Below are 13,894 nucleotides of genomic sequence, written 5' to 3'. Positions count from 1 at the left end.
GCAGTGGCTCCCCCAGGGGCCCTTACAGAGGCGGTGGTGCTCGCAGGGGACCTAAAAAGGACCTGAGAGGTCTGCAGGGCTTCTAAGAGCGGCTGTGGCCCTAGGGGCCCCCAAAGACGGCAGCGCCTCCAGCGGCCCTCCTTAGGAGTAGTGGCGCCTCTTGGGACCCTGCCTGGGGCGGTGGTGCCCCCAGGGACCCTCCCAAGGGCGGGGCCGCTACCACGGGCCCAATGAGGGTCAGCTGCGGACCTCAGAGGGGCAGTAACGAGATCTGGGACCCTCTCATGGGCAGCAAAGGCTCTTCCTGACAGCGGAGGCCTCCCCCAGGCCTAACAACAATACCCAGGGGCTGCAAAGGCTTCCTGAGGAAGCGGCGCTGCCCAGGGGCCCTAGCCTTTGGTCGTTGTGTCACATATTGTATACGTCCAGCAATCCCTTTACTTTTACTGTGATTGTGACTCAACTGTAACTAATTAATGACAGCCAATAGGAAAACAGAGCAGTCAGTCAGCACAACACCCCAACTTATGTTTTCCTATTGGATATTTATTCTCCTTTACATTGTTCATGATGAGATGATACTGGTAATGCGATGGGCAGGGTATTTATTTATATCTCCCATTTTTCTTAATAGTGCAAAAACAACTGGTCCCAGGGGCCCTACAGGGACATTGTCCACTGGGGCCCTTACATTTGTCCTACCAGGTGCAGAGCCCCCTGTGGCTCTCCCAGGGATGTTGGTGCCCCCAGGGGCCTCTCCGAAAATCGACTGCTCCCCCACTGCCCCTCCCAAGAGCGACTGTGCCCCCAGGGTCCGTGCCAGGGGCCATCCTATGGGCGGTGGTGCCCCCTGGAGCCCTCCCAAATGAGGCGGTTCCCCCAGAGGCACTCCCAGGGTCGTCAGTGGCCTTAGGGGCCTCTCGCAAGAGTGACTGCGCCCCCAGGGCCCTGCCAGGAGCAGTGGCTCCCCCAGGGGCCCTTACAGAGGCGGTGGTGCTCGCAGGGGACCTAAAAAGGACCTCAGAGGTCTGCAGGGCTTCTAAGGGCGGCTGTGGCCCTAGGGGCCCCCAAAGGCGGCAGCGCCTCCAGCGGCCCTCCTTAGGAGTAGTGGCGCCTCTTGGGACCCTGCCTGGGGCGGTGGTGCCCCCAGGGAACCTCCAAAGGGCGGGGCCGCTACCACGGGCCGAATGAGGGTCAGCTGCGGACCTCAGAGGGGCAGTAACGAGATCTGGGACCCTCTCATGGGCAGCAAAGGCTCTTCCTGTGACAGCGGAGCCCCCAGGGGCCTACCCAGGGGCTGCAGCGCTCCTTGAGGAAGCGGCGCTGCCCAGGGGCCCTCTAGCTTCCTTGGTCGTTGTGTCACATATTGCATACGTCCAGCAATCCTTTACTTTACTGTGATTGGTGGACTCAACTGTAAATCCACCAAATGACAGCCAATAGGAAAACAGGGCAGTCAGTCAGCACAACACCCCAACTTATGTTTTCCTATTGGATATTTATTCTCCTTTACATTGTTCATGATGAGATGATACTGGAAATGCGATGGGCAGAGTATTTATTTATATCTCCCATTTTTCTTAATAGTGCAAAAACAACTGGTCCCAGGGCCCCTACAGGGACATTGTCCACTGGGGCCCTTACATTTGTCCTACCAGGTGCAGAGCCCCCTGTGGCTCTCCCAGGGATGTAGGTGCCCTCAGGGGCCTCTCCGAAAATCGACTGCTCCCCCACTGCCCCTCACAAGAGCGACTGTGCCCCCAGGGTCCATGCCAGGGGCCATCCTATGGGCGGTGGTGCCCCCTGGAGCCTTCCCAAATGAGGCGGCTCCCCCAGAGGCACTCCCAGGGTCGTCAGTGCCCTTAGGGGCCTCTCGCAAGAGTGACTGCCTCCCCAGGGGCCCTGCCAGGAGCAGTGGCTCCCCCAGGGGCCCTTACAGAGGCGGTGGTGCTCGCAGGGGACCTAAAAAGGACCTGAGAGGTCTGCAGGGCTTCTAAGGGCGGCTGTGGCCCTAGGGGCCCCCAAAGGCGGCAGCGCCTCCAGCGGCCCTCCTTAGGAGTAGTGGCGCCTCTTGGGACACTGCCTGGGGCGGTGGTGCCCCCAGGGACCCTCCCAAGGGCGGGGCCGCTACCACGGGCCCAATGAGGGTCAGCTGTGGACCTCAGAGGGGCAGTAACGAGATCTGGGACCCTCTCATGGGCAGCAAAGGCTCTTCCTGGGACAGCGGAGCCCCCAGGGGCCTACCCAGGGGCTGCAGCGTTCCTTGAGGAAGCGGCGCTGCCCAGGGGCCCTCTAACTTCCTTGGTCGTTGTGTCACATATTGCATACGTCCAGCAATCCCTTACTTTACTGTGATTGGTGGACTCAACTGTAAATCCACCAAATGACAGCCAATAGGAAAACAGAGCAGTCAGTCAGCACAACACCCCAACTTATGTTTTCCTATTGGATATTTATTCTCCTTTACATTGTTCATGATGAGATGATACTGGAAATGCGATGGGCAGGGTATTTATTTATATCTCCCATTTTTCTTAATAGTGCAAAAACAACTGGTCCCAGGGGCCCTACAGGGACATTGTCCACTGGGGCCCTTACATTTGTCCTACCAGGTGCAGAGCCCCCTGTGGCTCTCCCAGGGATGTAGGTGCCCCCAGGGGCCTCTCCGAAAATCGACTGCTCCCCCACTGCCCCTCCCAAGAGCGACTGTGCCCCCAGGGTCCACATGCCAGGGGCCATCCCATGGGCGGTGGTGCCCCTGGAGCCCCCTCCCAAATGAGGTGGCTCCCCAGAGGCACCCCAGGGTCGTCAAAACTTTAGGGGCCTCTCGCAAGAGTGATCATGCCCCCAGGGGCCCTGCCAGAGCAGTGGTTCCCCCAGGCCCTTATATAGAGGCGTGTGGTGCCTGCAAGGGACCCAAAAAGGACCCAGAGAGGTCTGCAGGGCTTCTAAGAGCGGCTGTGGCCCTAGGGGCCCCCAAAGACGGCAGCGCCTCCAGCGGCCCTCCTTAGGAGTAGTGGCGCCTCTTGGGACCCTGCCTGGGGCGGTGGTGCCCCCACGGACCCTCCCAAGGGCGGGGCCGCTACCACGGGCCCAATGAGGGTCAGTTGCGTACCTCAGAGGGGCAGTAACGAGATCTGGGACCCTCTCATGGGCAGCAAAGGCTCTTCCTGGGACAGCGGAGCCCCCAGGGGCCTACCCAGGGGCTGCAGCGCTCCTTGAGAAAGCGGCGCTGCCCAGGGGCCCTCTAGCTTCCTTGGTCGTTGTGTCACATATTGCATACGTCCAGCAATCCTTTACTTTACTGTGATTGGTGGACTCAACTGTAAATCCACCAAATGACAGCCAATAGGAAAACAGAGCAGTCAGTCAGCACAACACCCCAAGTTAGGTTTTCCTATTGGATATTTATTCTCCTTTACATTGTTCATGATGAGATGATACTGGAAATGCGATGGGCAGGGTATTTATTTATATCTCCCATTTTTCTTAATAGTGCAAAACAATCATCCCAGGGGCCCTACAGGACATTGTCCACTGGGGCCCTTACATTGTCCTACTACAGGTGCAGAGCCCCTGTGGCTCTCCCCAGGGATGTAGGTGGCCCCCAGGGGCCTCCTGAAAATCGACTGCCCCCCCACTGCCCCTCACAAGAGCGACTATGCCCCCAGGGTCCATGCCAGGGGCCATCCTATGGGCGGTGGTGCCCCCTGGAGCCCTCCCAAATGAGGCGGCTCCCCCAGAGGCACTCCCAGGGTCGTCAGTGCCCTTAGGGGCCTCTCGCAAGAGTGACTGCGCCCCCAGGGGCCCTGCCAGGAGCAGTGGCTCCCCCAGGGGCCCTTACAGAGGCGGTGGTGCTCGCAGGGGACCTAAAAAGGACCTGAGAGGTCTGCAGGGCTTCTAAGGGCGGCTGTGGCCCTAGTGGCCCCCAAAGGCGGCAGCGCCTCCAGCGGCCCTCCTTAGGAGTAGTGGCGCCTCTTGGGACCCTGCCTGGGGCGGTGGTGCCCACAGGGACCCTCCCAAGGGCGGGACCGCTACCACGGGCCCAATGAGGGTCAGCTGCGGACCTCAGAGGGGCAGTAACGAGATCTGGGACCCTCTCATGGGCAGCAAAGGCTCTTCCTGGGACAGCGGAGCCCCCAGGGGCCTACCCAGGGGCTGCAGCGCTCCTTGAGGAAGCGGCGCTGCCCAGGGGCCCTCTAGCTTCCTTGGTCGTTGTGTCACATATTGCATACGTCCAGCAATCCCTTACTTTACTGTGATTGGTGGACTAGAATGCTTACCCACCAAATTACAGCCAATAGGGGAACAGAGCAGTCAGTCAGCACAACACCCCAACTTATGTTTTCCTGTTGGATATTTATTCTCCTTTACTGTTCATGAGGCGATGATACTGGAAATGCGATGGACAGTGAGTTATTTATATCTCCTATTTTTCTAATAGTGAAACAACTGGTCCCAGGGGGCTTACAGGGACATTGTCCACTGGGGGCCTCATTTGTTCTACCAGGTGCAGAGCCCCTGTAATTTCTCCCAGGGATGGTGACTCTAGGGGCCTCTCCTGAATCGACTGCTCCCCCCACTGCCCCTCCTAAGAGCGACTGTGCCCCAGGGTCCGTGCCAGGGCCATCCCAAGGGCGGTGGTGCCCCCTGGAGCCTCCCAAATGAGGCGGCTCCCCAGAGGCACTCCCAGGTCGTCAGTGTCTCTTAGGGCCTCTCAAGAGTGACTCAGCCCCCAGGCCCCTGCCAGGAGCAGGGTTTCCAGGGGCCCTTACAGAGGCGGTGGTGCTCTAAGTGACCTAAAAGGACCTGAGAGGTCTGGTAGGGTTTAAGGGCGGCTGTACCCTAGGGGCCCCCAGGCGGCAGAAGTGCCTCCAGCGGCCCTCCTAGAGAGAGGGCGCCTCTGGGGACTCTTCTGCTCTGGGGCGGTGGTGCCCCCAGGGACCCTTCCAAGGGCGGGGCCGCTACCACGGGCCGAATGAGGGTCAGCTGCGGACCTCAGAGGGGCAGTAACGAGATCTGGGACCCTCTCATGGGCAGCAAAGGCTCTTCCTGGGACAGCGGAGCCCCCAGGGGCCTACCCAGGGGCTGCAGCGCTCCTTGAGGAAGCGGCGCTGCCCAGGGGCCCTCTAGCTTCCTTGGTCGTTGTGTCACATATTGCATATGTCCAGCAATCCCTTACTTTACTGTGATTGGTGGACTCAACTGTAAATCCACCAAATGACAGCCAATAGGAAAACAGAGCAGTCAGTCAGCACAACACCCCAACTTATGTTTTCCTATTGGATATTTATTCTCCTTTACATTGTTCATGATGAGATGATACTGGAAATGCGATGGGCAGGGTATTTATTTATATCTCCCATTTTTCTTAATAGTGCAAAAACAACTGGTCCCAGGGGCCCTACAGGGACATTGTCCACTGGGGCCCTTGCATTTGCCCTACCAGGTGCAGAGCCCCCTGTGGCTCTCCCAGGGATGTAGGTGCCCCCAGGGGCCTCTCCGAAAATCGATTGCTCCCCCACTGCCCCTCACAAGAGCGACTGTGCCCCCAGGGTCCATGCCAGGGGCCATCCTATTGGCGGTGGTGCCCCCTGGAGCCCTCCCAAATGAGGCGGCGCCCCCAGAGGCACTCCCAGGGTCGTCAGTGCCCTTAGGGGCCTCTCGCAAGAGTGACTGCACCCCCAGGGGCCCTGCCAGGAGCAGTGGCTCCCCCAGGGGCCCTTACAGAGGCGGTGGTGCTCGCAGGGGACCTAAAAAGGACCTGAGAGGTCTGCAGGGCTTCTAAGGGCGGCTGTGGCCCTAGGGGCCCCCAGAGGCGGCAGCGCCTCCAGCGGCCCTCCTTAGGAGTAGTGGCGCCTCTTGGGACCCTGCCTGGGGCGGTGGTGCCCCCAGGGACCCTTCCAAGGGCGGGGCCGCTACCACGGGCCGAATGAGGGTCAGCTGCGGACCTCAGAGGGGCAGTAACGAGATCTGGGACCCTCTCATGGGCAGCAAAGGCTCTTCCTGGGACAGCGGAGCCCCCAGGGGCCTACCCAGGGGCTGCAGCGCTCCTTGAGGAAGCGGCGCTGCCCAGGGGCCCTCTAGCTTCCTTGGTCGTTGTGTCACATATTGCATACGTCCAGCAATCCTTTACTTTACTGTGATTGGTGGACTCAACTGTAAATCCACCAAATGACAGCCAATAGGAAAACAGAGCAGTCAGTCAGCACAACACCCCAACTTATGTTTTCCTATTGGATATTTATTCTCCTTTACATTGTTCATGATGAGATGATACTGGAAATGCGATGGGCAGAGTATTTATTTATATCTCCCATTTTTCTTAATAGTGCAAAAACAACTGGTCCCAGGGGCCCTACAGGGACATTGTCCACTGGGGCCCTTACATTTGTCCTACCAGGTGCAGAGCCCCCTGTGGCTCTCCCAGGGATGTAGGTGCCCCCAGGGGCCTCTCCGAAAATCGACTGCTCCCCCACTGCCCCTCACAAGAGCGACTGTGCCCCCAGGGTCCATGCCAGGGGCCATCCTATGGGCGGTGGTGCCCCCTGGAGCCCTCCCAAATGAGGCGGCTCCCCCAGAGGCACTCCCAGGGTCGTCAGTGCCCTTAGGGGCCTCTCGCAAGAGTGACTGCGCCCCTAGGGGCCCTGCCAGGAGCAGTGGCTCCCCCAGGGGCCCTTACAGAGGCGGTGGTGCTCGCAGGGGACCTAAAAAGGACCTGAGAGGTCTGCAGGGCTTCTAAGGGCGGCTGTGACCCTAGGGGCCCCCAAAGGCGGCAGCGCCTCCAGCGGCCCTCCTTAGGAGTAGTGGCGCCTCTTGGGACCCTGCCTGGGGCGGTGGTGCCCCCAGGGACCCTTCCAAGGGCGGGGCCGCTACCACGGGCCGAATGAGGGTCAGCTGCGGACCTCAGAGGGGCAGTAACGAGATCTGGGACCCTCTCATGGGCAGCAAAGGCTCTTCCTGGGACAGCGGAGCCCCCAGGGGCCTACCCAGGGGCTGCAGCGCTCCTTGAGGAAGCGGCGCTGCCCAGGGGCCCTCTAGCTTCCTTGGTCGTTGTGTCACATATTGCATACGTCCAGCAATCCTTTACTTTACTGTGATTGGTGGACTCAACTGTAAATCCACCAAATGACAGCCAATAGGAAAACAGAGCAGTCAGTCAGCACAACACCCCAACTTATGTTTTCCTATTGGATATTTATTCTCCTTTACATTGTTCATGATGAGATGATACTGGAAATGCGATGGGCAGAGTATTTATTTATATCTCCCATTTTTCTTAATAGTGCAAAAACAACTGGTCCCAGGGCCCTACAGGGGACATTGTCCTGGGGACCCCTTACATTTGTTCTACCGGGTGCAGAGCCTGTGGCTCTCCCAGGGATATAGGTGCCCCCAGGGCCTCTCCGAAAATCGACTGCTCCCCTGCCCCTCCCAAAGAGCGACGCTGTGCCCCCAGGGGTCCAGTGCAGGGGCCATCCTATGGGCAGTGGTGCCCCTGGAGCCCTCCCAAATGAGGCTGACTCCCCAGAGAGAGCCTCCCAGGGTCGTCAGTGCCCTTGGGGCCTCTCACCAAAAATGACTGCGCCCCCAGGGGCCTGCCAGGCAGTGGCTCCCCAGGGAGCCCTCCCAGGCGGTGGTGCTGTAAAGGGACTAAAAAGGACCTGAGAGGTCTGCAGGGGCTTCCTAAAGGCGGCTTTGGCTAAAGGGGCCCCAAAGGCAACAGCGCCTCCAGCGGCCCTCCTTAAGATGTGGTAACCTCTTGGGACCCTGCCTGGGGCGGTGGTGCCCCCAGGGAACCTCCCAAGGGCGGGGCCGCTACCACGGGCCGAATGAGGGTCAGCTGCGGACCTCAGAGGGGCAGTAACGAGATCTGGGACCCTCTCATGGGCAGCAAAGGCTCTTCCTGGGACAGCGGAGCCCCCAGGGGCCTACCCAGGGGCTGCAGCGCTCCTTGAGGAAGCGGCGCTGCCCAGGGGCCCTCTAGCTTCCTTGGTCGTTGTGTCACATATTGCATACGTCCAGCAATCCTTTACTTTACTGTGATTGGTGGACTCAACTGTAAATCCACCAAATGACAGCCAATAGGAAAACAGAGCAGTCAGTCAGCACAACACCCCAACTTATGGTTTCCTATTGGATATTTATTCTCCTTTACATTGTTCATGATGAGATGATACTGGAAATGCGATGGGCAGAGTATTTATTTATATCTCCCATTTTTCTTAATAGTGCAAAAACAACTGGTCCCAGGGGCCCTACAGGGACATTGTCCACTGGGGCCCTTACATTTGTCCTACGAGGTGCAGAGCCCCCTGTGGCTCTCCCAGGGGTGTAGGTGCCCCCAGGGGCCTCTCCGAAAATCGACTGCTCCCCCACTGCCCCTCACAAGAGCGACTGTGCCCCCAGGGTCCATGCCAGGGGCCATCCTATAGGCGGTGGTGCCCCCTGGAGCCCTCCCAAATGAGGCGGCTCCCCCAGAGGCACTCCCAGGGTCGTCAGTGCCCTTAGGGGCCTCTCGCAAGAGTGACTGCGCCCCCAGGGGCCCTGCCAGGAGCAGTGGCTCCCCCAGGGGCCCTTACAGAGGCGGTGGTGCTCGCAGGGGACCTAAAAAAGGACCTGAGAGGTCTGCAGGGCTTCTAAGGGCGGCTGTGGCCCTAGGGGCCCCCAAAGGCGGCAGCGCCTCCAGCGGCCCTCCTTAGGAGTAGTGGCGCCTCTTGGGACCCTGCCTGGGGCGGTGGTGCCCCCAGGGAACCTCCCAAGGGCGGGGCCGCTACCACGGGCCGAATGAGGGTCAGCTGCGGACCTCAGAGGGGCAGTAACGAGATCTGGGACTTCCCTCTCTCATGGGCAGCCAGGCTCTTCCTGGGACAGCAGGCCCCCAGGGGCCTACCAGGGGAGCTGCAACTCCTTGAGAAACGGCGCTGCTAAGGCCCTCCTTCATGGTCGTTGTGTCTACCTTGTACACATACGTCCAGCAATCCTTTGCCCCTTGATTGGTGGACTCAACTGTAAAATCACCAAATGACAACCAATAAGAGAAAACAGAGCAGTCAGTCAGCACACAACACCCCAACTTATGTTTTCCCTGTGGATGTTATTCTCATTGTTCCTTGATGAGATGATACTGGAAATGCCGATGGGCAAATTTATTTATATCTCCATTTTTTCTTAATAGTGCAAAAACAACTGGTCCCAGGGGCCCTACAGGGACATTGTCCACTGGGGCCCTTACATTTGTCCTACCAGGTGCAGAGCCCCCTGTGGCTCTCCCAGGGATGTAGGTGCCCCCAGGGGCCTCTCCGAAAATCGACTGCTCCCCCACTGCCCCTCCCAAGAGCGACTGTGCCCCGAGGGTCCATGCCAGGGGCCATCCTATGGGCGGTGGTGCCCCCTGGAGCCCTCCCAAATGAGGCGGCTCCCCCAGAGGCACTCCCAGGGTCGTCAGTGCCCTTAGGGGCCTCTCGCAAGAGTGACTGCGCCCCCAGGGGCCCTGCCAGGAGCAGTGGCTCCCCCAGGGGCCCTTACAGAGGCGGTGGTGCTCGCAGGGGACCTAAAAAGGACCTGAGAGGTCTGCAGGGCTTCTAAGGGCGGCTGTGGCCCTAGGGGCCCCCCAAAGGCGGCAGCGCCTCCAGCGGCCCTCCTTAGGAGTAGTGGCGCCTCTTGGGACCCTGCCTGGGGCGGTGGTGCCCCCAGGGACCCTCCCAAGGGCGAGGCCGCTACCACGGGCCCAATGAGGGTCAGCTGCGGACCTCAGAGGGGCAGTAACGAGATCTGGGACCCTCTCATGGGCAGCAAAGGCTCTTCCTGGGACAGCGGAGCCCCCAGGGGCCTACCCAGGGGCTGCAGCGCTCCTTGAGGAAGCGGCGCTGCCCAGGGGCCCTCTAGCTTCCTTGGTCGTTGTGTCACATATTGCATACGTCCAGCAATCCCTTACTTTACTGTGATTGGTGGACTCAACTGTAAATCCACCAAATGACAGCCAATAGGAAAACAGAGCAGTCAGTCAGCACAACACCCCAACTTATGTTTTCCTATTGGATATTTATTCTCCTTTACATTGTTCATGATGAGATGATACTGGAAATGCGATGGGCAGAGTATATATTTATATCTCCCATTTTTCTTAATAGTGCAAAAACAACTGGTCCCAGGGGCCCTACAGGGACATTGTCCACTGGGGCCCTTACATTTGTCCTACCAGGTGCAGAGCCCCCTGTGGCTCTCCCAGGGATGTAGGTGCCCCCAGGGGCCTCTCCGAAAATCGACTGCTCCCCCACTGCCCCTCACAAGAGCGACTGTGCCCCCAGGGTCCATGCCAGGGGCCATCCTATGGGCGGTGGTGCCCCATGGAGCCCTCCCAAATGAGGCGGCTCCCCCAGAGGCACTCCCAGGGTCGTCAGTGCCCTTAGGGGCCTCTCGCAAGAGTGACTGCGCTCCCAGGGGCCCTGCCAGGAGCAGTGGCTACCCCAGGGGCCCTTACAGAGGCGGTGGTGCTCGCAAGGGACCTAAAAAGGACCTGAGAGGTCTGCAGGGCTTCTAAGGGCGGCTTTGGCCCTAGGGGCCCCCAAAGGCGGCAGCGCCTCCAGCGGCCCTCCTTAGGAGTAGTGGCGCCTCTTGGGACCCTGCCTGGGGCGGTGGTGCCCCCAGGGAACCTCCCAAGGGCGGGGCCGCTACCACGGGCCGAATGAGGGTCAGCTGCGGACCTCAGAGGGGCAGTAACGAGATCTGGGACCCTCTCATGGGCAGCAAAGGCTCTTCCTGGGACAGCGGAGCCCCCAGGGGCCTACCCAGGGGCTGCAGCGCTCCTTGAGGAAGCGGCGCTGCCCAGGGGCCCTCTAGCTTCCTTGGTCGTTGTGTCACATATTGCATACGTCCAGCAATCACTTACTTTACTGTGATTGGTGGACTCAACTGTAAATCCACCAAATGACAGCCAATAGGAAAACAGAGCAGTCAGTCAGCACAACACCCCAACTTATGTTTTCCTATTGGATATTTATTCTCCTTTACATTGTTCATGATGAGATGATACTGGAAATGCGATGGGCAGAGTATTTATTTATATCTCCCATTTTTCTTAATAGTGCAAAAACAACTGGTCCCAGGGGCCCTACAGGGACATTGTCCACTGGGGCCCTTACATTTGTCCTACCAGGTGCAGAGCCCCCTGTGGCCCTCCCAGGGGTGTAGGTGCCCCCAGGGGCCTCTCCGAAAATCGACTGCTCCCCCACTGCCCCTCACAAGAGCGACTGTGCCCCCAGGGTCCATGCCAGGGGCCATCCTATAGGCGGTGGTGCCCCCTGGAGCCCTCCCAAATGAGGCGGCTCCCCCAGAGGCACTCCCAGGGTCGTCAGTGCCCTTAGGGGCCTCTCGCAAGAGTGACTGCGCCCCCAGGGGCCCTGCCAGGAGCAGTGGCTCCCCCAGGGGCCCTTACAGAGGCGGTGGTGCTCGCAGGGGACCTAAAAAGGACCTGAGAGGTCTGCAGGGCTTCTAAGGGCGGCTGTGGCCCGAGGGGCCCCCAAAGGCGGCAGCGCCTCCAGCGGCCCTCCTTAGGAGTAGTGGCGCCTCTTGGGACCCTGCCTGGGGCGGTGGTGCCCTAGGACCTCCCAAGGGCGGGTCACACGCTCCAATGGAGGGCCGGGGGCTGCGACCCTCAGAGGCAACGAGATCTGGACCCCTCTCATGGGCAGCAAAGGCTCTTCCTGGGATAAAGGGAGTCCCAGGGCCTACCCAGGGGCTGTAGCAGCCCTGAGGAAGTGCTGCCCAGGGCCCTAGCTTCCTTTTTGGTCGTTGTGTCACATATTGCATACGTCCAGCAATCCTTTACTTTACTGTGATTGGTGGACTCAACTGTAAATCCACCAAATGACAGCCAATAGGAAAACAGAGCAGTCAGTCAGCACAACACCCCAATTTATGTTTTCCTATTGGATATTTATTCTCCTTTACATTGTTCATGATGAGATGATACTGGAAATGCGATGGGCAGGGTATTTATTTATATCTCCCATTTTTCTTAATAGTGCAAAAACAACTGGTCCCAGGGGCCCTACAGGGACATTGTCCACTGGGGCCCTTACATTTGTTCTACCAGGTGCAGAGCCCCCTGTGGCTCTCCCAGGGATGTAGGTGCCCCCAGGGGCCTCTCCGAAAATCGACTGCTCCCCCACTGCCCCTCACAAGAGCGACTGTGCCCCCAGGGTCCATGCAATGGGGCCATCCTATGGGCGGTGGTGCCCCCTGGAGCCCTCCCAAATGAGGCGGCTCCCCCAGAGGCACTCCCAGGGTCGTCAGTGCCCTTAGGGGCCTCTCGCAAGAGTGACTGCCTCCCCAGGGGCCCTGCCAGGAGCAGTGGCTCCCCCAGGGGCCCTTACAGAGGCGGTGGTGCTCGCAGGGGACCTAAAAAGGACCTGAGAGGTCTGCAGGGCTTCTAAGGGCGGCTGTGGCCCTAGGGGCCCCCAAAGGCGGCAGCGCCTCCAGCGGCCCTCCTTAGGAGTAGTGGCGCCTCTTGGGACCCTGCCTGGGGCGGTGGTGCCCCCAGGGACCCTTCCAAGGGCGGGGCCGCTACCACGGGCCGAATGAGGGTCAGCTGCGGACCTCAGAGGGGCAGTAACGAGATCTGGGACCCTCTCATGGACAGCAAAGGCTCTTCCTGGGACAGCGGAGCCCCCAGGGGCCTACCCAGGGGCTGCAGCGCTCCTTGAGGAAGCGGCGCTGCCCAGGGGCCCTCTAGCTTCCTTGGTCGTTGTGTCACATATTGCGTACGTCCAGCAATCCTTTACTTTACTGTGATTGGTGGACTCAACTGTAAATCCACCAAATGACAGCCAATAGGAAAACAGAGCAGTCAGTCAGCACAACACCCCAACTTATGTTTTCCTATTGGATATTTATTCTCCTTTACATTGTTCATGATGAGATGATACTGGAAATGCGATGGGCAGGGTATTTATTTATATCTCCCATTTTTCTTAATAGTGCAAAAACAACTGGTCCCAAGGGCCCTACAGGGACATTGTCCACTGGGGCCCTTACATTTGTTCTACCAGGTGCAGAGCCCCCTGTGGCTCTCCCAGGGATGTAGGTGCCCCCAGGGGCCTCTCCGAAAATCGACTGCTCCCCCACTGCCCCTCCCAAGAGCGACTGTGCCCCCAGGGTCCGTGCCAGGGGCCATCCTATGGGCGGTGGTGCCCCCTGGAGCCCTCCCAAATGAGGCGGCTCCCCCAGAGGCACTCCCAGGGTCGTCAGTGCCATTAGGGGCCTCTCGCAAGAGTGACTGCGCCCCCAGGGGCCCTGCCAGGAGCAGTGGCTCCCCCAGGGGCCCTTACAGAGGCGGTGGTACTCGCAGGGGACCTAAAAAGGACCTGAGAGGTCTGCAGGGCTTCTAAGGGCGGCTGTGGCCCTAGGGGCCCCCAAAGGCGGCAGCGCCTCCAGCGGCCCTCCTTAGGAGTAGTGGCGCCTCTTGGGACCCTGCCTGGGGCGGTGGTGCCCCCAGGGACCCTCCAAAGGGCGGGGCCGCTACCACGGGCCCAATGAGGGTCAGCTGTGGACCTCAGAGGGGCAGTAACGAGATCTGGGACCCTCTCATGGGCAGCAAAGGCTCTTCCTGGGACAGCGGAGCCCCCAGGAGCCTACCCAGGGGCTGCAGCGCTCCTTGAGGAAGCGGCGCTGCCCAGGGGCCCTCTAGCTTCCTTGGTCGTTGTGTCACATATTGCATACGTCCAGCAATCCCTTACTTTACTGTGATTGGTGGACTCAACTGTAAATCCACCAAATGACAGCCAATAGGAAAACAGAGCAGTCAGTCAGCACAACACCCCAACTTATGTTTTCCTATTGGATATTTATTCTCCTTTACATTGTTCATGATGAGATGATACTGGAAATGCGA

General features: G+C 59.5%; 2 protein-coding genes across 2 annotated transcripts; both read left to right on the top strand.

Annotated features, from left to right (window-relative positions):
* Positions 1-1,187: 1,187 nt before the first annotated feature.
* On the top strand, positions 1,188-3,011 carry LOC121873474 (basic proline-rich protein-like). Its single transcript, XM_042377059.1, has 3 exons — positions 1,188-1,263; positions 1,588-1,980; positions 2,542-3,011. Exons 1-3 carry the CDS (start codon positions 1,188-1,190, stop codon positions 3,009-3,011), a joined length of 939 nt encoding a protein of 312 aa, XP_042232993.1.
* A 650-nt stretch (positions 3,012-3,661) lies between these two features.
* Positions 3,662-12,437, top strand: LOC121873473 (basic proline-rich protein-like). The gene is made up of 9 exons (XM_042377058.1): positions 3,662-3,788; positions 5,379-5,672; positions 6,333-6,725; positions 7,400-7,644; positions 8,662-8,793; positions 9,250-9,472; positions 10,134-10,526; positions 11,499-11,662; positions 12,027-12,437. The coding sequence occupies exons 1-9, from the start codon at positions 3,662-3,664 to the stop codon at positions 12,435-12,437; spliced, it is 2,382 nt and encodes a 793-aa protein (XP_042232992.1).
* Positions 12,438-13,894: the final 1,457 nt, after the last annotated feature.

This window comes from Homarus americanus, unplaced genomic scaffold (genome assembly GCF_018991925.1).
Source record: "Homarus americanus isolate GMGI-L3 unplaced genomic scaffold, GMGI_Hamer_2.0 scaffold46989, whole genome shotgun sequence".
NCBI classification, from domain to species: Eukaryota; Metazoa; Arthropoda; class Malacostraca; order Decapoda; family Nephropidae; genus Homarus; species Homarus americanus.
This window is presented reverse-complemented; position numbering and strand designations above follow the sequence as displayed.

Excerpts from the sequence above, each read along its gene's own strand:
- LOC121873474 (XM_042377059.1), top strand. The coding sequence starts at position 1,188 with ATGAGGGTCAGCTGCGGACCTCAGAGGGGCAGTAACGAGATCTGGGAC. Across the intron at positions 1,264-1,587 it reads GGGCAGCAAAGGCTCTTCCT|TGCAAAAACAACTGGTCCCA; the intron begins GTGACAGCGGAG and ends TTTTCTTAATAG. Across the intron at positions 1,981-2,541 it reads ACCTAAAAAGGACCTGAGAG|TGCAAAAACAACTGGTCCCA; the intron begins GTCTGCAGGGCT and ends TTTTCTTAATAG.
- LOC121873473 (XM_042377058.1), top strand. The coding sequence starts at position 3,662 with ATGCCCCCAGGGTCCATGCCAGGGGCCATCCTATGGGCGGTGGTGCCC. Across the intron at positions 5,673-6,332 it reads CTTAGGGGCCTCTCGCAAGA|TGCAAAAACAACTGGTCCCA; the intron begins GTGACTGCACCC and ends TTTTCTTAATAG. Across the intron at positions 7,645-8,661 it reads CCCTCCCAGGCGGTGGTGCT|GGGCCCCCAAAGGCGGCAGC; the intron begins GTAAAGGGACTA and ends CTGTGGCCCTAG.